The 22026-nt window shown below is 50.4% G+C and overlaps 1 protein-coding gene across 5 annotated transcripts in view; it reads left to right on the forward strand.

Annotated features, from left to right (window-relative positions):
- RYR3 (ryanodine receptor 3) overlaps positions 1–22026 on the forward strand; it is a 1864151-nt gene that overhangs the window by 814204 nt on the left and 1027921 nt on the right. For all 5 annotated transcript variants that reach the window (XM_086937034.1, XM_086937032.1, XM_086937031.1 and 2 more), the window contains one exon: positions 20446–21247. In XM_086937034.1, coding sequence (XP_086793160.1) covers positions 20446–21247 — 802 coding nt within the window. The remainder of the gene's footprint in view (positions 1–20445; positions 21248–22026) is intronic.

The following is a 22026-nucleotide window of genomic DNA, read 5'->3' on the forward strand; positions in this document are numbered from 1 at the left end:
ATCGGCGGCCACTGAAGGCGGGGCGGAACCGACCGGCGGAGAGCGGAGAGCGGCTGCCGCACTGAGTTTTCCGTTGCAGCGCGCTATTCCATCCTTTCATCTCCGCGCCTGCTTCACATCGCTACAACCAGAGTTACAATTGTATCCTTCCCCCTGGATCACTCTGCAAGCCTTCCATTATCTGGTGTTGGGAAGGGGGCCATCTTGAGCCGAGCGCTCTGCAATTGTAGCTGCCGGCCTGACTTGCTGTGGAGGGTGCTTATAACGGCCGGCGCCACACTACCACCGTGTGCAGCGTCGGTATGGAGTGTGCCGCCCCTGCCCCCGAGACCTGGCTGTGCTTGTCGGGGCGCCAACGCCATGTTGGACTGCTGGAATGGGATGATGGTGGACGGGCTCGAGGACTAACACCCGTCTTCGAGCCCCGTGTGCGAGGGGTTTCGACATTCTCCTCTCCTGAGATGCCCTTAAAGATCGGAGATATTGTGAGCGCCCTGTCTACCTTACGAGCAGATATGTGCTACTACGCCCGAGACCTGGGGTGCCGACTGGACGCCATTGTGCCCACTCTGTCCTCTATCGGTCGAGCTGGTGATTCTTTGCAGAGCTCTTCGCCACACCCTGGGCTCGATTGTGGCGAGCTGCCTCACCAGAGTTACATGGAGGCGCTTGAGGTTCCTGGACTTTTACAGCGGCTGGGAAATCGCCTCTGGGCGCCATGTTTTGCAACTTTTTCGGGTCCTGCTGGCGGCTCCTGCTGTTGTGTCCTGGGCATGCTGCTGACGCTTCTGATGCTTGACTTTGGAGTATCGCTGAGGTGCACTACCCTTCTTTGTACACCTATGGACCACATGGCTTTGAGCTGTTCAGATATTGGTGGACAACGCCTAGCCCTGCTGTGGTCCTTGCGACTGTTTACCCCATTCTGGACGGCTGTTTCACCATTACACCTCGTCGGCGCATTGGACCGAAGGGGACAGGGCTGAGGATGTCTTTCTTTTTCGCTTCTTGCTGGTAGCTTTGCTGGGATTGTGATGGGTTGACGGGGGAGCTGGACATTTGTTATGTTTCAAAGCGGGGTCGGGGGTGGGGTGGCCGAAAATATATAGATTGGTTGTTTCGGACACATAAGTTTGGCCCTCCTCCGGTTTTACAAGTGTATCTTTTCCTTCTTTTCTTTTCTTCCTTTATTTCGGGTACTCTTTTTGGGCGACAGGCACACTGCTAGGGGGGGGGGGTAGGCCGTAGCCTCTGCATGCGTGTAGGGTGGGGGGTAGGGGGGGACGGGTTTAATTTCTCCGTTTCAGTTTCTATGGGCCTTACTTTTTCTTCTTTTTCTCTAATTCCTTTCCTTTTTCTTTTTCCTTGGGCCACTGGAATGGATCGAAGTGGGTAGGGGGGGACCGGCACATAATATGTTACGCGATTGCTAATCCTTTTACGATATTATTGTGCCTCCATCGTGATTCTATTTTAATGCTTTGGGGGTTTTTAGATGAACATCGCCCACTTCTGTTTTGGTAGGATTGTGTGAACTCTGATCCTCTCTAGTGTTTCATACTCCTCTTTAGTGGGGCTGGCTGTCTCTGGGTCTTGCACCTTTTCTTTTCCTGGCATTTCTATATTCCTTTGTTTCCTGTTCTTGGGGGTGGGCTTTCGGGGCTCGGACTTTTAACAGTTGCTTTTTGTACCGTTGCTTATTATTCAGTCTTGTCGCTGCGGCTGCTTCGATTGTATAGTTGCTAGAGACAAAGCCTATCTCCGATTGTAACTGGGGCACGTCCCCCCTGTCTCTTTTGTGTACTTTATGTGAGGTTTACAGTCCTTGTTGTTGCAGCCCCCTCTCTTCTTCAAAAATTTAAAACGAAAACCTCATATCCTATGTCGCGCACCCCGCAATCCTGTATAGTGTGATTTGAAACATCATGTTTGGAGATTGGCCTATTGTTTATGATTCTCCAGTTTACTATGACTGTATTTGCGGCCGGCCAGGATGGTTGTGGGCTTGCGCATGTATCGTCGTAATCTCTCAATAAAGGTTTAAAAAAAAAATTTTACACAGTCACTGATCCTTGCACTCCTGCATCTATACATATGATAGAAAAATCTAGCCGCAGATTCCTTACTTCTGAATTTCCTAGGTGCCAGACTGGATCCGGAAGATTTTTCTTCGAGTAATACCCATTAGATGGCATCAGTCAGCTCTGCGTGATGTAGTCAATTGCACATAGTGATGTCCACATCCCCTATAAAGGCACTACCTTGGTGTGCTAACCTCAGTTATTTTCTTTCCGTGCCAATCAAGCGCTGATCCGTGAAGAGAGCTACTCTCTGTCACTTTTTGACTGAATATCCTGACTCTTTGTCGACCAGTTTTGATGTCTCGATTTTTCCTCATGTCTAGAAAGACTTCTGGATTCAAGCCATGTGGCGCCTTTCACTGCTCTATGTCGGTGACGGACCTGCACCTGATTTGCCTATGGTGCCTGAGAGCGACCATGACTCAAAGTCGTGCTCCGACTGTTAGGCCATGGCTCGAAGGCTTTAAGGGAGTGGTCCCTAAAGCTACTTGTGTCCTAGCAGTCAGCCCTGTGTTGTGTGACTCCTCGGAGATCTCGTTCACAGTCCTGGTCGAGAGGAAGGTCCGGGCACCGCTCAAGGAGTTCCAAGTCCTTTTCGTTCAACTCCAAATCATAGGGACACTCAGGAAAGATGCCCAAAAAGCACAAGAAGTTGAAGCTTGCTTAAACTTCTCCCAGTCCATCAGCCAACGTGATGGGGGAGCCTCACTGTTCTAGGCCTTGTCTCACAACCTGTGCCTGGGTTGGCCCCACGCCTTACCGATTTTCCGGGAGTCGGATCGACCACCGCTCAACTTCGAGATTTTTATACTGTGCCTCATTTTTTGGTGGCCTGACCCCACAGGCATACCTTTGGTTGCAGCGGGTTCAGAGAGGGCTCCCTCCAATTCTGTGCCAGTGGCTCCAGCCCCAATGGCCCCATGGATCTGGCAAAGGATCTGGAACAAACCCAACCTTTGCGATCTTCCCTACCCCAACACCAAAGCTGCCGGCACCACCGGTTCTCCCTGGCGGCGCCATCACCATTCTAATTCTCAAAGACCCGGAGCAGAATTGGCGCCAACCAATACAAGTAAAAAAAAAAGTTTCTTCTGCCAGCCTTGCATGGCGGTTGGTGAACACCATGTGCGTATTGGTCTGTTATTCCCACACCCTGTGGGAAATGGTTGCACAAGTGCTGCCATATGACCCTGAGGACGCCCGGGCCATCCTCTCGTAGGCAGTATCAGACAGGAGAGATGCAGCAAAGTTTGCCATTTGTTGTGGTCTTGACACGGCAGACTCGCTGGGAAGAGCGATTTCATCAACGATGGCTGTTTGACCCCAGGCCTGATTTAGAACTACTGGCTTTTCAAAGGAAGTCCAGGCCTCTCTTATGGACAGGACCTTTGATGGGCACCCGTCTCTTCGGAGACAAGGCAGTTATGGCGCTGGGTGCACTTTAAGGACTCGCAGGCTACAGCCAAGTCCTTGGCCTCTCAGTGGCCACACACCCCCAGTCTGCCTTTTTCCTCTGTAATGGCTATGGAAGGTGTTTTCAGCCATGCCAGCTATATCCCAGCCACAGGGCTGTGCAACTTCCACAACCTCAGTGCAGTCAAGGGCATGGCTCGTTCTGCCTCGTGGGTCAGGCGGCAGAGCTCCAGTCAGACCATCACTCCCCCCCCCACACACACACCCCACACCCCTGCAGCCTCAGCCTTCAACCCTCCTAGTCCTGCCCATCCAGAACATGGCCGGCCAGTTGTTGCCTGAACGAGCCATCCCGTCCACCACAGGCAAAACATCAAATCGGACAGGTGGGTCCTCCAGATAGTCCAAAATGGCTAGTCCCTCCCCGTCAATACTACCAATCCCTACTTGTTTCATCTTATGACTGGACTACAGAGGATCATTTGATTTTACTCTGAGAAGATGTCACAACTCTCTTCCAAGGGAGCCTTATAGAGGTTCCGGGGCCAGAAGTAGGCTGTGGTAGCTTTTCCTGCTACTTTCTGGTCCAGAGAAAGGACAAGGGCCTGCGTCCTATCCTACACCTACGAGCCTTCAACTACTTCCTCCAAAAGGAAACATTCAAGATGCTCACATTAGCTCAAGGTCTTGTCTGGCATTGACCCAGCAGACTGGATGGTAGTGTTGCACCACAAAAAACGAATCCAAGAAAGATTCAATAGTGTAAAGTCTTCAGCAATATTCTCCATTCTGGAGGGTTTTGGCCAGAGCGAAGTTTAAGTAATCAACATTCATCAAAAAAGGAGATGAAAGAAATGCGAAACTGCAAATCGCGGAATTTTTTGTACCGTTTTCATTTTTAGACTTTAATTAATGACGCTGTAAAACGCGCAGTTCAAAAGAACAGCTGCTAAGGCATAATTTAGCTGCAGTGCCTTTTAATGAACCTGTAAATGGGAACTGTCCCATCCGGCACTACGAGTTAAAAACTGTGTTTGCAGAACTGAGATAATGTCAAACGTGAAATGATTTATATTCTGTCTCGAAGTGGAATTAATGGCTATCAGGCTACATAACACAGGGGAGCCCACGCTCGTCATAAAGGAAGGGCTGATACCTCTCTGTCTGATGGTGTGCGAGAGCACGACATGCAAGGAGGTGAGGTGAGGGCCACCAGAGGGCGCTGTGAGTAGGCTGAGTCAAGGCTTCCTTTCTCCCATCATGTAACATCTAAAAATGAAAGTAAACTGAAGGTTAGTGTCTGCAGGTGACATAGTCTCGCGTGAGACTTTGCGAGACTACGGTCACTACTTTCAATTGTTTTTTTTTTTTTATATTACACCAAAAAAGAAGCTGCAGTGCCGTTGTTAAATGTAAAATATGTTTTTTTTTTTAGAAGCAACATGCAACTTTTTGTGTTTTTCACTAGACATAGTGTTGCGATGTGATGCGTACTGTAGAAGATCAGTCTGAAATTCCAAGGCGTGACACTGTCTAACAATAAGCAAGACACATGTTTGCAAAACTTATGCTGTAGATCCTCCTTCAAGCTCTACCGTCTTGCTCTCTGGTTGTGGCCTCGGATGCACTCTATGGCTATATAGAGGAAAATGCCGTCACTCCCAATGAAGGGGGGCACTGACTGCAGTGACACTACAAAAGACCAATGGATGAGAGCACCTGGCTGGAAGCCCCACTATTGATGTATGTATACATTTTTATTTTTCAAAGGAATCTTTTGGAAAAAAAACAAAAGGTCTTGGCTAATGCCAGACCGAAAAATTATACTTAGATGATCCTCACAAGGAATGCTGGCTCATAAAACTAAAGACTGCAAAATCTGTAGAACATTTCCAATAAAAACCTTGAAAGACAGGGCATGAACATTGCTCCCCCTGTATTGTGCAGCAAATGACGAAAAAACTCTCAGCTGAAGACTGATGCCTCTTCAAAACAACCTCAGAAAAACCATTAAAATTGTTTGTTCTTAGCATTATACCGTCTCTGAAATGGTTTCTGATGAGGAACCTTTGCAAACAACCTAGGAAAGGGGAGAATAAATCTGCCGAACAGCGCAGTCCATCACCTGTCATATTTCATGTGGCAAAAAAGTCCAACAACCATTAACACCTCCTCCTCAAATAAAAGCCTATCATCCTGAGTCTCATTCTCCACATTCTAAGGAGCTAAATCTATCTTTTTCACTATCAGCTTTGCTGTCATCATCAATGAAAATGCATCATTGTTAGACCTGGCACCTTGGCGTGAGTCTCCCTTCCACTTTTTGCTGATGTGCCTCCGATGTTTTGCTGGTTTTCTGATACTCAGGGCACTGCGCCACGGCTGATCCGTGCCGCAGTGCAAGTGCTCCCTACTGTAAATTGTACATACGATTGGTATCCATGATTGGTGCATTGGATTTACTGTTAGTCCCTAGTAAAGTGCACGAGAGAGTGCCGGGGCTTGTAGATGCCAATACTGCTGGTGGGCCTGCAGCGCTGGTTGCGCCACCCACCGAAGCAGCCGTAAAGATGTGTCTGGGAACTGCGACCGCAGAACCCGCGTGCGGTCTCGTACTGTCACGCTAGCTGGGCAAGTGTCCCCACTTGCCAGCACCGACCCTTCCCTTGACTACATATTAGTCACCCCTATAGTAGGCCTGCGGGCAGGGTGCGTTGTAGGTGCAAGGTAGGACAAGCCCTGAGATGCGTGGCATGTCCTAGTAGTGACTTACAACGAAGACCGTATTTCACTATTGAAGGCTACCTGCTCCATTAGGCCAGACTGAGCTGCGAGGATTATTACACCCTATAATCCCCGCAGGCTCAAGGAGCATGGTAGCGAGTCATGTTTAGTATGCCTGAACTCAGGATGATAAGATATTTCTGGTAGTCAAGTTTATTTTAATATCCTGGGTTTGCAAATGCTACTTTTAGAAAGTTAGCCTTTGCTTGCTTAACCATTTCAGCCGCCTCTGCTGGTATGTGTATCTGACTGTCTGGGATGTGTGAGTGACAGGGCTGGAGGGATGACAGGTGGTGAATGCGCAGATTACACCTTAGTGGGAGGTAGGAGTGCCTCTTGACTCGAGCTGTCACTGTGCTCGGCCACCACAATGCTGGCTCCACCCTCCTGGGGAGCGGCGGATGACTCTGCCGGTACCTGGCCCAGGAAGGGCGAAGCCCCCATCAACAAGGTACTCTGGCCACCCCTGTCCAGACAATGCTGGCTCCACCTCCTGTGGGGCGTCTGATGCGCCTGCCCCTCACACTGAAAGCAGAAGCCGGAGTACACCCGCCGGGGTACTCCAGAACTGAGAGTGGCTATGCAAAGGCCCCCCTGGCCTGCGAGAACAAAAGAATTGGCCTATAAAAGAAGGAGCCCTGCTCCTTGAAAATTAGATCCGGTTTGGGCCACAGAAAGACTCTGCCCTACGAGAAGGACCGTGAGAGACAAGGAAGGGTGTTGACTCTTGCCTGTGTCTGGTGCCTTGCTGCTGAAGGAGAGGAAGACAAAAAGACTACGAAAAGACTTTTGTGCTACTTGTGCCAAACTCTGCAAAAGAGATCTCCAAGGGCTTGCAACTGAACTTGCCCCCTGACCAGCGTCCCAGGACCAGTGGACGCTACCCCCCTTGGAAGAAAGCGACTGCGGGTGCTGACCATCGCCGCAGCACCGACGGAGGAATCTCCCCCAAGGCAACGACCTCCCGACCACCGTGACCGGGGCCCAAAGCAACAGCGGAAGCAAAGTAAGGACCAGCCGCCGCTGGCCCGAACACCGTGACCGCAACTGCACCGGGAGCCCGAGAGCAAAGCAAAGGAGGACCCGTCCGGTCCGAGCTCTCGAGGTGACTGCCCAACGAGCAGCCACTCACCTGCAAAGACGGACAGTTGCCCTACGAGAATCCGCAAGGTCGGTAGCCTGCCCGACAGCCCAACTGTGAGCCCACAGCTGTACCGACATTTGGCTGGGTACGTCCTGCACTTGGGGACCGTACTGCCACTTGTCACCACCGCACAGCCGCCGCCTCCAGGGTCGGAGCGGACGACGAAGGAAGGACCCTGCCGCCACAGAACATCGCTGCCCCGGACGACCAGTGACCTGCTCGGCTGAAGAGCCGCAACGACCAGCGACCCCGGGAAGGCAACGCGACGTGGGACAGATCCCTTGGAAGCCGCCGGCTCCACAAGAACTTTGAGTAACACCGGCCTACGGGCCTCAAGAGAACTGCAACAAGAACTGTGGTAACCCGAATTGAGTAACTTGCAAACCGTCTTCATAAAGTTATTGACTGTATTCCCAAGCCTGCTTAAAATCTATATAAAGATATATATTTTTACAAGAATACAGTCTGGTCTCGTTGTGTGGTGGGTTGGTTGTAAAGGTGTACTGTTGCAAGTGTTTAACCCAATGTGCCCCAAAGATTAGCCTACGACTGCTTAAGCCACACTACCTAGAGGGTAAGCAGAGGTTGTCTGGAAGGTAACCCTCAGCCCTGACGAGGAAGAGAGAGTCCCTGCTTGTCGCTAGTGTTGCACTGCACCAACTAGAGCCTCCCCCTTCCTACATTGGACGCAGCGGTGAGGATTTCGAATTTACACTTGCGATAGTTATACCTGAGCTTCTGACCACTACACAAGGATTACGGTCCAGTTACTAGCCACAGACTCTGCTTAGGTGAACTTTGCTGAAAGAAGATTCCGAGTACAGAAGCCATGCCGGGCACGAAGAGCCTGGATGGAGCGGAGTCCACGACCTCCGAGGTGTTGGAGGTGGAGTGGGACGCCGCGAAGCTAGATAAATACACCAGAGTTGAACTGAAGTTTTTCTGTAGGAAACTCAAAGTTCCGCACGCTGGCTGCAAAAACAAGCCGGAGCTCTACAAGGCCCTGAAAGCCTGGGTGGAGTCCAGAAAGACCCCAGAAGAGCAAGACGTCCTCGCCGAGCAGAATACGACGGAGGAGCAGAATGCGCTTGGGGATCTGATCGATCTAGAAAGGCAAGACAGCGAGCACAGCTTGGGTAAAGGCCTGTCGCCAGAGGAGCTGGCGGACAGGAAGGAAACCCGGAATCACGAGAGAAAGTTGGCAGAAATGAAAATCCAGCTGGAGCTGGAAACCAAAAGAATGGCGCTGGAAGAGCGAAAGCACCAGATGGATTACGAAATCAAGATGAGGGAGATAAGTCTCAAGGAGAGAGACTTGGATCGGCCTCCCTCTGGTGGCAGCACATCGCCAGTGCAGGTAGAGTCAAGAGTGCACATCCCGAAGGACGTAGTTAAGGAGTTCTTTAAGGGGGATGACATAGGACAGTGGTTTAGGGCATACGAGGTAGCCATGTCCTCCCACCGGGTCCCTGACAAGGATTGGGGAGCGGGGTTGTGGGGAAGGTTCCTTAGCGAAGGGAGAGATACCTTGCTAGATTTGCCCGTTGAGAATCAGAGATCCTATGCCCACATGAAAGAAGCTTTATTAAACAGGTACGGGCTTACCCCTGAAATGTATAGACAGAAGTTTAGGGGATGTACTAAGCGGCCTGGGAATACGTATGTGGAGTATGTGACTTACTTTTGCAGAGCACTGGATGGTTGGGTGAAAGGTAACAAAGTTAATGATTTTCAAGGACTCTTTGATTTAATTGCATGGGAGCACTTGTCTGATCACTGTTTTCCTGAGTTACGCCAACACCTGATCGATAGCAAGCTGTCCAACCCGAGGAAGCTTGCTGAGGAGGCGGACCGCTGGCTCAGCACCAGGGTCCACAAGGGTCCCGTGGGAGATTCCGCCAAAAGTGGGCAGGGTCCCCAGCAGAAGAGTGGGGGGGACAAGGGGGGAAAACAGAAAGGGTTCCAAAAAGGCCCCCAAAGTAGTTCCCAAGGGAATCCGCAGCAGGGTTCTCAGCCTCCCCCACCCCCGAAGCAGAATGGGGCCCCGACAGGTAAACCTGTTCCAAAGGGGCTCTTCAATTGTTTCAAATGTGGCGAGCCTGGGCACATATCCAGTGACCCCAAGTGTCGCCTATTTGGAAAACCTGCACCCACTGGTGCTCCGCCCCGACAAGTGACTAGCGTTCACCTGGGAGAAGAAATGATGGTCCCGGGGGGTGGAGATCCCGTTCACATGACCCTGGTCTCGTTAGGAGACAGCGAGATGATCCCTACGAACTACCTGCCCTCTAACACTAAAAAATATGGGCAGGTGGTGATCATCAATGGTAAGGAGGCCGAGGCTCTTAGAGACACAGGAGCCAGTGTGACTGCAGTGAGGCAGCACCTGGTGTCTCAAGAGCAGGTTGTACCCCATGCCTACTGTAGGGTTATCAACGCTGATAATTCTGAGAGTCAGTGTCCGATGGCTCAAGTTCCCTTCGAGTGGGGGGGGGTCTCTGGTACTCTGCAGGTCTGTGTGAGAAAAACCATGCCTGTTGACTGTTTGCTAGGGAACGACTTGGAGCACTCCCCTTGGGAAAAGGTGGAGAAAACGACTCACCTGCGGATGGTGGGTCTGCCTGACTGGGCGTGCGTGACCACCCGGTCGATGGCAGCCAGTAGGGGTGATCGAGAGGTCCTGGGGCCTGATGGAGAGGCCCAGGAACCGGCCTTAGGGAGAAGGCGCAGGGGGCGCGGGAAACCGGCCCCTGACGTTCCTACGGTCCAGGAGGAGGCAGACCTTGAGGGGGATGCCCTGGAGCCTACGGGGGAACAGATCGCCGAACTGGGGGACCTGCCTGAGCTGACCCATTGGCAGCAAGAAGGAGGACCCTCCAGGGAGGAATTCTGCAGGGAGCAGAAAGAATGCCCTTCTCTCATGGGTATGCGGCAACAGGCTGCAGACCAGGCCAATGGTGTTCAGGCCAAAACACATTACGTATACTGGGAGAACGACCTCCTGTATTCGGAGCCTAAGGCTGCTGAACCTGGGTCAGCCCGTGTGCTGGTGGTACCCCAGAAGTTCAGAGCCTTCCTACTGGGTCTGGCTCATGATGTGCCTTTAGCAGGACATTTGGGGATGGACAAGACCTATGACAGGCTTGTCACCCACTTCTACTGGCCCCAAATGCATAAAAGCTCAGACGCTTATTGCAGAACCTGTCCGACTTGCCAGGCAAGTGGGAAGACGGAAGGGAAGAACAAGGCTCCCCTCCAACCCTTCCCTGTGGTCGGTACGCCATTCCAGCGAGTGGGTATTGACATCGTTGGGCCTCTGGACCCCAAGACAGCCATGGGCAACAGGTTCATCCTGGTCTTGGTGGACCATGCCACCCGGTACCCTGAAGCCATCCCTCTGAGGACAGTGACGGCTCCCGTGGTAGGGCGTGCACTGATGGGAATTTTCTCACGAGTAGGATTCCCTCTAGAGGTGGTGAGCGACAGGGGAACCAATTTCATATCGAAATATATGAAGTCCCTTTGGCAGGAGTGTGGCGTAACGTACAAGTTCACCACACCCTACCATCCCCAAGGTAACGGGTTGGTTAAAAGATTCAACCGAACCCTCAAAGGCATGATCATGGGCCTAGAAGGTCCGATGAGGCGTAAGTGGGACGTCCTCTTGCCATGCCTGCTTTTTGCATATCGCGAGGTACCACAGAAGTCCCTAGGGTTCAGCCCCTTTGAACTGCTGTACGGTCACCCCGTGAGAGGACCACTGAGTTTGGTAAAGGAAGGCTGGGAGCAATCTCCCAGGAAACCTCCCCAGAATGTATATAGCTACATGCTGGCCTTCAGAAACCAAACCAGGCGCTTCAGACAACTTGCCGAGGCAAATCTGGAAGCGAGCCAGGAGGAGATGAAGCGGTGGTACGATCAGAATGCCACTCTGGTCGAGCTTCAGCCTGGACAGGAGGTGTATGTCTTGGCCCCAGTGGAGCCCTGTGCCCTTCAGGATAAGTGGACAGGACCATTTGAGGTTGTGGAGCGCAAGAGCCCCGTGACATACTTGGTGGACATGAAAACGCCCAGGAACCCTTTGCGGGTCCTACATGTCAACCGCCTCAAGCCCCACTTGCGAAGGTCCGAAGTGGGCATGTTGTTGGCAACCGATGACGGAATGGAGGAGGAGTCGGAGCCTCTTCCTGACCTCTTGGTTGCCTGTGAGAAGGATGGGTCAGTGGATGGAGTTAACCTCTCACCCTCCCTGACCGCCGAACAACAGGAGGACTGCCGCTAGTTGCTGGGGCAGTTTCCAGACCTGTTCTCCCTGGTTCCAAGTGTCACAGATTGGTGCGTCCATGATGTGGACACTGGAGACAGCTTACCGGTGAAGCATAAGGCTTACAGGGTAACTGACAGGGTACGGGCCTGCATCAAGGAGGAGGTCTCCAAGATGCTTGCCCTCGGGGTGGTTGAGTCTTCCAGCAGTCCTTGGTCCAGCCCCGTGGTCTTGGTGCCGAAGGCTGCTGCGCCGGGAGCCACACCCGAACTCCGGTTCTGTGCGGACTACAGAGGACTCAATTCAGTCACGAAGACTGACGCGCACCCCATCCCCAGAGCTGACGAGCTCATTGATCGGCTAGGGGCTGCCCGGTTTCTCAGCACGTTTGATTTAACGTCTGGGTACTGGCAGATCGCCTTGACCGATGGGGCAAAGGAGAGGTCGGCATTCTCTACACCAGATGGGCATTTCCAGTTCCGGGTTATGCCATTTGGAATGAAGAATGCCCCTGCCACCTTTCAGAGATTGGTCAACCAGGTGTTGGCTGGACTGGACGAGTTCAGTGCCGCCTACCTGGATGACATCGCGGTGTTCAGCGGCACCTGGCCCGAACACCTGCGACACCTCTGGGGAGTGTTGATGGCCCTGCGCAGAGCAGGCCTCACAATCAAGGCAAGCAAGTGCCAGATTGGGCAGGGTTCAGTGGTTTACTTGGGACACCAAGTTGGGAGTGGCAAGGTAGCCCCCTTGCAGCCCAAAATCGAAACCATCCTGGCTTGGGAACCCCCCAAGACCCAGACTGCAGTGAGAGCCTCCCTGGGGCTCACTGGGTATTACAGGAGGTTTGTCAAGGGCTATGGCACGATCGTGACCCCCTTGACAGAGCTGACTTCGAAAAAGCAGCCCAGGAATGTGATTTGGACTGACACCTGTCAGAAGGCTTTCGACACCCTGAAGACTGCCATGTGCACGGCGCCCGTGCTCCTGGCCCCCGATTTCTCCAAAGAGTTCATTGTGCAAACAGATGCTTCAGAGCATGGTGTAGGGGCTGTTCTTTCACAGATGACTGAGGAGGGCTTTGACCAACCCGTAGCCTTCATAAGTCGGAGGTTACTTCCACGGGAAAGTAGGTGGAGTGCAATAGAGCGTGAAGCATTTGCTGTGGTCTGGGCGCTGAAGAAGCGAAGACCCTACTTGTTTGGGTCTCACTTCCGAGTTCAGACGGACCACAGGCCCCTCAGATGGTTAATGCAAATGAGGGGTGAGAACCCGAAACTGTTGAGGTGGTCCATTTCTCTACAGAGTATGGACTTTACGGTGGAACACCGCCCTGGCACCGATCACGCCAACGCTGACGGTCTGTCCAGATTTTTCCGCCTTAGTGATGTGGAACTCCCTGGGGAAGGGTAGTTCCCCCCACATTTCAGCTGGAGGGGACACATGTTAGACCTGGCACCTTGGCGTGAGTCTCCCTTCCACTTTTTGCTGATGTGCCTCCGATGTTTTGCTGGTTTTCCGATACTCAGGGCACTGCGCCACGGCTGATCCGTGCCGCAGTGCAAGTGCTCCCTACTGTAAATTGTACATACGATTGGTATCCATGATTGGTGCATTGGATTTACTGTTAGTCCCTAGTAAAGTGCACGAGAGAGTGCCGGGGCTTGTAGATGCCAATACTGCTGGTGGGCCTGCAGCGCTGGTTGCGCCACCCACCGAAGCAGCCGTAAAGATGTGTCTGGGAACTGCGACCGCAGAACCCGCGTGCGGTCTCGTACTGTCACGCTAGCTGGGCAAGTGTCCCCACTTGCCAGCACCGACCCTTCCCTTGACTACATATTAGTCACCCCTATAGTAGGCCTGCGGGCAGGGTGCGTTGTAGGTGCAAGGTAGGACAAGCCCTGAGATGCGTGGCATGTCCTAGTAGTGACTTACAACGAAGACCGTATTTCACTATTGAAGGCTACCTGCTCCATTAGGCCAGACTGAGCTGCGAGGATTATTACACCCTATAATCCCCGCAGGCTCAAGGAGCATGGTAGCGAGTCATGTTTAGTATGCCTGAACTCAGGATGATAAGATATTTCTGGTAGTCAAGTTTATTTTAATATCCTGGGTTTGCAGATGCTACTTTTAGAAAGTTAGCCTTTGCTTGCTTAACCATTTCAGCCGCCTCTGCTGGTATGTGTATCTGACTGTCTGGGATGTGTGAGTGACAGGGCTGGAGGGATGACAGGTGGTGAATGCGCAGATTACACCTTAATGGGAGGTAGGAGTGCCTCTTGACTCGAGCTGTCACTGTGCTCGGCCACCACAATGCTGGCTCCAACCTCCTGGGGAGCGGCGGATGACTCTGCCGGTACCTGGCCCAGGAAGGGCGAAGCCCCCATCAACAAGGTACTCTGGCCACCCCTGTCCAGACAATGCTGGCTCCACCTCCTGTGGGGCGTCTGATGCGCCTGCCCCTCACACTGAAAGCAGAAGCTGGAGTACACCCGCCGGGGTACTCCAGAACTGAGAGTGGCTATGCAAAGGCCCCCCTGGCCTGCGAGAACAAAAGAATTGGCCTATAAAAGAAGGAGCCCTGCTCCTTGAAAATTAGATCCGGTTTGGGCCACAGAAAGACTCTGCCCTACGAGAAGGACCGTGAGAGACAAGGAAGGGTGTTGACTCTTGCCTGTGTCTGGTGCCTTGCTGCTGAAGGAGAGGAAGACAAAAAGACTACGAAAAGACTTTTGTGCTACTTGTGCCAAACTCTGCAAAAGAGATCTCCAAGGGCTTGCAACTGAACTTGCCCCCTGACCAGCGTCCCAGGACCAGTGGACGCTACCCCCCTTGGAAGAAAGCGACTGCGGGTGCTGACCATCGCCGCAGCACCGACGGAGGAATCTCCCCCAAGGCAACGACCTCCCGACCACCGTGACCGGGGCCCAAAGCAACAGCGGAAGCAAAGTAAGGACCAGCCGCCGCTGGCCCGAACACCGTGACCGCAACTGCACCGGGAGCCCGAGAGCAAAGCAAAGGAGGACCCGTCCGGTCCGAGCTCTCGAGGTGACTGCCCAACGAGCAGCCACTCACCTGCAAAGACGGACAGTTGCCCTACGAGAATCCGCAAGGTCGGTAGCCTGCCCGACAGCCCAGCTGTGAGCCCACAGCTGTACCGACATTTGGCTGGGTACGTCCTGCACTTGGGGACCGTACTGCCACTTGTCACCACCGCACAGCCGCCGCCTCCAGGGTCGGAGCGGACGACGAAGGAAGGACCCTGCCGCCACAGAACATCGCTGCCCCGGACGACCAGTGACCTGCTCGACTGAAGAGCCGCAACGATCAGCGACCCCGGGAAGGCAACGCGACGTGGGACAGATCCCTTGGAAGCCGCCGGCTCCACAAGAACTTTGAGTAACACCGGCCTACGGGCCTCAAGAGAACTGCAACAAGAACTGTGGTAACCCGAATTGAGTAACTTGCAAACCGTCTTCATAAAGTTATTGACTGTATTCCCAAGCCTGCTTAAAATCTATATAAAGATATATATTTTTACAAGAATACAGTCTGGTCTCGTTGTGTGGTGGGTTGGTTGTAAAGGTGTACTGTTGCAAGTGTTTAACCCAATGTGCCCCAAAGATTAGCCTACGACTGCTTAAGCCACACTACCTAGAGGGTAAGCAGAGGTTGTCTGGAAGGTAACCCTCAGCCCTGACGAGGAAGAGAGAGTCCCTGCTTGTCGCTAGTGTTGCACTGCGCCAACTAGAGCCTCCCCCTTCCTACAATCATCGACAAAGCCTTCATGCAAGCAGTGCTGACAAAGACTCAGACAACACCAGGAAAAACACCAATGTAGGTCGCGGGTGCACCATTGACGAAGACACCGTAAGTCACACTGGCCTTCTTACCATCCATGAGGCCTCCTCTGACGACAATACCATTCACGACACCCTCGATGACCATATCGTTGATGATCACCCCATCACAGACAAAACCACCGTCGGTGAATGAGACACATTAACAACAAAGTCACCATTAATGACTAAGTATCTGTAGACGAGGCAATCCGACTCTGCACCAATAACTATAATTTAAGAGATCCGTATTCCATCCACGCTGCTGCCTGAGCATACATCACCAGCAATGTACCAACAAAGCCTCCACCAAGATTATTGGATTTGGAGGGCTGTGTGACTGGATGTTTATTTGCCAAACTTTACAGTCCTACTCAACTGAAGGTAAATGCTGAATTTTGATGAGGTTGAAGATGTCTTGCAAATTCCAGTTGCAAAGAATCACCAATGTTTCAGAGGGGATCTTTATAAACTGTTTCACAGTGAACTGGCGTGCTTCCTGTTATGACCTTCTTTATGAGCATATTATGAAGATGAAGACTACCATGAGCTTTAACCATACAAACTCTGACATTTTTTGTCCGAAGTCTAAGGAAAGGCACTCCAGACTACTATGCCAGGCTCTTAAGACGCCATTGCAACCACAAGCACCGCCACCTGCATAACTCAGGCGACAGGCTCATTAGACACAAAGATCTCCATCATGCAAAACATGAAAGCCGTGTTACATGAGTGGTGCCAAGGATGCAACACAGACATTGCACTTTGATCCATCCAGAGTCTGTAAAGTTTGTGTTGGCCTCTGATGAATCTATGGTTGGCTCAAGCATGGCCCCAGCTGTATTGATTCATGGATCTCATTCTCCTCTTAGAAACACCACTGATCTGATTAAGCCTCCTGCGGTCCTCATGTCTCAATGTAACTGCCAGGGTCTTTATTCCAACCTTGCACCAATGAACTTGTCAGCGTGGCTCCTTAGCTTAATGAGTTTCACTGCTTGGATACCAGAGAGGAATGAGGAGTGATATATTCACAGTCCAGAGTCTCATCCACCAATAAAACGTGTGGAGCAACATGAAAAAGATTCTGCATTTGGTGAAATTATCATAGTCTTCATCCATTATTCAACACTGTCTTACCAGATCCTACCACATTTGCTGGAATTAGCACAGTCTGGCTTTAGACACACCACAGTCAAGGTAGAGACTGCAGCTATTTCCTGTTTCTGAAGGGATTCCGACAAAACTTTGCTATGTTGTTGTACCTGATGCAGTAGTCCACAAAAGACTCTTCCGAGCGTGAGGCGTCCTTCCATCTCATGTCAACTAAATACGGTCCTGTCACTACTGAAGAGAAGCACCTTTGCACTGATCCATAGATCAGGAATGAAATAGTCTTAGAAGGTCGCTCAACAGGTAGCGAAATAGAAGCTTTCATAATAGGAGAGCCGTTCTTCCAATTTTGCAAAGACAGTCATTTTATGCATGAACCCTCATAGTCCTAGTGAAGACCTTTTTCCAGATTGTCTCCAATACAGCGGAGAGTGCCCTGAGCATTATTTGTGGCTTCAGAAGGTGTCTCAACTTGTATATCTAGAGAACCACGAAACCTTTTCGAAATCTGACTGGTTAATGGTAGCATTTGTAAATCCTCAAAAGGATACCCATATCCCACTGGACTGCAGCAGAAATAACGTTATGCCATTGCAAAGCAGGCACTCAGCTCCAAAGCCCTATCACAGCACACTTCATGAGGGGTAGCCAGCCGCGGTCGGTAGTAGGTGTACCTGCAGGGCGGTGACGTGGGGAGGGGTAGGGTGGGGGTAGTAATCTATGGATTACGGAGCTTTAAAGGTAAGTAAACATATAAATAAATAAAACAAATGTTGTTGCGCGCTCTGCATCGCATTTGGGGATGCAGTGCACGCAACAATTTAAAAAAAATGTGTTTATATGTTTACTTCCCTGTAAAGCTCCGTAATCCATAGATTACTACCCGCCACCCTGCCCCTCCCCCTCTCTACGTCACCCTGCAGGTACACCTACTACCGACCGCGGATGGGGGTAGCTCCAGTTAGACAGCTCTGCTCCCCGGGGTGCCATTGGCAGACATATGCAGGACAGGGTGTGGTTCTCGAATATCGAATTAAGAATTTCATGGACATTTATATTGTGGACAAAACTACTGGATCTCTCGGCGGCCTTCGACACGGTCAATCATACCGTTCTGATTGACCGTGTCGAGGAGATGGGCATTTGCTCAAAGGCCAAAGAGCTTCTGGCATCATTCCTGTCCAATAGAACACAGGCAGTAACATTGGGCGCATTTCAATCCCCTCAGCTCGCCCTCCCATGTGGCGTCCCGCAAGGCTCATCCCTAAGTCCGATACTCTTTAACATCTATGTGTCGGACTTAGCAAGGGTGATTAAGAACCACCGGATGAGCCTTACCTCCTACGCCGACGACACCCAACTGGTGATCGCTATTAAGAACAACGGTGAGGAGGTTGCCGCCAGATTCCAAGAAGGCATGCTTGCCATCAAGGAATGGATGTCGGAAAACTGCCTGCGCCTCAACTCGGAGAAAACCGAGGTAGTGATCTTTGGAAATTTATCACCACAGTGGTCCACTCTTTGGTGGCCGACACCCCTCGGAGCCCCTCCAGAACCAGTAAAAAAGGTCAGGAACTTAGGCATTATATTTGACGACAATCTTAATTTTTCCAACCATGCCAACCAGGTTGTGTCGTCTGCTTTCTACAAGCTTAAGATAATTAAAAAAATCCTGCCCTATCTTCCGGAGAGTGCTAGGAAAACAGTGGTGAGCTCCTTAGTACTCTCTTCACTCGACTACTGTAATGGACTGTTTGTAAACGCCCAGGCAAGGGTGGTGGCCAAACTCCAGCTTATACAAAATGCGGCCGCAAGGCTACTAGCTGGCATTCCTAAGTTTCAGTCCACCAGGCATGCGATTAGAAATCTCCACTGGCTAGCAGTGAGAAATCGCATCAGATTCAAGACCCTGTGTCTCACCTACAAAGCTCTCAAGGGTCTTGGACCAGCCTTTCTCAAACGAAAACTTCAATACTACTCACCAAAAAGATCCTTACGCTCCGAACATAGTCACCTACTGGTAGTGCCTCGCACCAGGACGGTGACATGGGGCGACAGAAGTTTTACCAATGCTGCAACCAAAATCTGGAACATGCTCCCAAAGGAAATAAAACTGGTACCATCGTTATTTCAGTTTAGAAAACTGGTAAAAACTTGGTTATTTGACCAATAATCCGCTCAGAAACAATACGTTTGAAGGAAGATACCACCTTATTCTGGGATTTTCAGCAAAATTATAGCGCCAAGACACCCACGGGTATACGCCGCGCTTTATAAATTTTTAAAATAAATAAATAAATAAAATATCGAAAGGTAGGTATGTATATATTTTCTATCCTTAACTCCACATCTGTATACCTTGCCAATAGATAGCTCATCAAGATACACAAATGTGGACTTAAGTAAAGTACATTTATTCTTCACTATATGCATTTACCTTTCAATATTTTGTCACTTGATTTTTGGGAGATGAAATAGTGTGAGACAATATTCTTGTACTCCATATTCCAGAGTGCAGTCTGCAGGTCAATAGCCTGGCAGAATCAGTACACCGTTGCCCGGCAGAGGCACCTGTGTGTGCTGTCAGGTGGAAACAAAGAAGTAAATGCAGCACTGGAACAGCTTTGGCATCTTTCATAGATTCACGTGCCCCATCCCTTCTCCCTGCAAGAGGGTCACCTACCATTGACAATCTTCCATGCTAGCTCCCCGAAATCTGAGTGACGGTGGCTTGGGTACTCACCTTCCTGGATGAAGTATAATAATCTACGTTTGTAAAGCGCGAACAATCACCCGTAAGGGTCTCTAGGCCCTGGGGGCCGTCGTGAAGATTAAGCAAGCTATTGCCCAGAGTCACATGGTGCTGGGCTAACCTGCCCCGGTGCCGGGGATCGAACTGTGATCCCCAGATTCCAGCGTCAGTCGCCCTGGCCGCAGCGCCACACCTCTCCCCTCTGGTATGGTATTTTTTCAAAGAGATGAGTGGGCTACTAAAGTCACACCATTTACTGCCTTTTAGGCTACATTTAACATTATACTGCTATTTTAATGTTAATGTGGCACTCTCAGATCGACTGGGTGATTCAAGCATGTGAACCTATAAAATATACCAAAGCTGGAGAACCAGTGTTACAATAAAGCAAATGTTTTCTTACCAATCTAAAGTCAGGTTGATGCTGATGTTTGTGAATAAATTCAGAGGCTACACAGCTTCTAATGCTGATGTTAGACTGTTTCTAAAAAAAATTGTTTGGCAGATTACATGATTGAGAGACACTAGTCGATAGAGTGAAGTATCCAGGATCATATATTTGGTCTGGGGAGGCGGCAGGGTTCAGAGTTCACGTCTCCAACTTCTGTAGCTGGCAATTTAACAACTAAACTACATCACATCTAGACCTGAGTCCGGATTTACAGTTAGGTGATATGGAAAATCCTATGATTGTGGAAGTAATGCCAAATCCTCTGTTGGAAAATTCTGATTGGACGGAGAACCATCCAACGGCATCACGTTGGCCATGTAGATAGTTCTACTCAGGTATTTCACCAGTGTATTCTCAATCAGAGAAGAATCCTTCAGTGGAAAGTCTAGCACTTCCTTCTAAAGTTAGAGGATTTTCCATCACTATCCAATTCTGCGCAAGTCTTGTATTCTCATCACCTTTTTCGGTAATTACTGATGATAAAACAATGTTCATGCTGTCACCATCCCTGACTTACTCGAAAATATCCACAGTAGAGAATAGGGAATGTTGATCATTGAATTGAATTGAGCGTAATCTCTTCTTTTGCCTCTTGCCACAGGTGTGTCGACATCTTGGAGCTGTCGGAACAGGAAGATCTCATGAAGTTCCACCATCACACCTTGAAACTGTATGGCGCCCTCTGTGCATTAGGCAACAACCGTGTTGCTCACGCGCTATGCAGCCACGTCGACCAATCACAGCTTCTATACACAATAGATAATCAATACCTCCCGGGCCTCTTGCGCTCAGGCTTCTACAACCTGCTGATTCGAATGCACTTGGAATCAGCGAAAGAAGCCAAACTGATGATGAACAATGAATTTATCATTCCAGTCACTGACGCCACCCGGCAGATCAGGCTGTTCCCAGATGAGTCGAAGAAACACGGGCTCCCAGGCGTGGGACTCAGCACCTGCCTAAAGTCGACCCTAACTTTCTCCACCCCTTGCTTCCTCCTGACAAATGAGGAGCGCCAGCAGCACAGCCCCGAGCTACCACTGGATATCCTCAAGTCCCGAGCCCTGGGGATGCTGACCGAGGCCGTGCAGGGCAGCGGGGACCACATTCGAGACCCAGTGGGCGGCAATGTTGAGTTCCAATTTGTACCAATCCTGAAGCTGATTGGTACCCTCCTCATCATGGGTGTCTTAGACGATGACGATGTCAAGCAGATCCTGCTGCTCATCGACCCCAACGTCTTCGGGGAGCAGCGGGAGGACGCGGAGGAGGGAACAGAGAAGGAAGAAGTGACACAGGTGGAGGAGAAAGCTGTGGAAGCTGGCGAGAAGGCTTTGAAGGAGACGAGGGCTCCCGCCAAAGGGCTCCTTCAGACCCGGCTGCCAGAGTCGGTTAAGGGACAGGTAACTCTGAGTGACTTGCTGGTGGCTCATATGTCTATTTAAAATCTACCCCACTTTTGTATAGGATCAGGTTTTGTGATTAACGGATGTTTCTAGCACTGCCTCTTAATATGGGTGCCTCAGTCCACTTACAAGCATCCTGAGGGACTATTTCACTTTAGCCTGTTAATCATTTCGTAACCAGAAACACTAGGAGCAAAAAAAAATGGTGTCATAATTTCTGTCCAGTGTAAACGTTTTTACCATCTAGACCAAATGTTTGTTTCTTCCCAGTACCCTTTCTTCCCTTTGAAATATTTCCTTTCAAAGAACTGAGGAACACAAGTAAAAAAGCATTTTTATTATTATTTTATGTGGTTCAAATTGTGCGAAGAATGACTAAAACATAGTTGTCTAGCAATAATTCAATTTCCAGGTTCCTTAAAGAACACGCATTTTGGCCATCAAGCCTGCAGTGCATCAGCTGAACAAAGTACATAGGAGCAAAAATGAAACCGAAAACTATGAAAACTCAAAAATAGAAATAAGAATAAATCCATTTAAGTGTGATTTCTAACCGTATTTGTTTTTGACCACTTGATATATTGAAATATAAGTAGCTAGCATAGGCTTCCTTTTCTTACCTTACCCATCTCTGATCAATAACGTGTGGTTCCCTAAGTAACATCACTGCAGCAGAATAACAGAGGGCCACGTGATGTCATTACGGCAAACTGAGGATTTTCATTGGTTGCTGATGGGGCAAATGGAATTTTTTGTAAACAAAGAAGAAGCTGTCA

The sequence above is a fragment of the Lissotriton vulgaris genome, chromosome 9 (assembly GCF_964263255.1).
Source record: "Lissotriton vulgaris chromosome 9, aLisVul1.2, whole genome shotgun sequence".
NCBI classification, from domain to species: Eukaryota; Metazoa; Chordata; class Amphibia; order Caudata; family Salamandridae; genus Lissotriton; species Lissotriton vulgaris.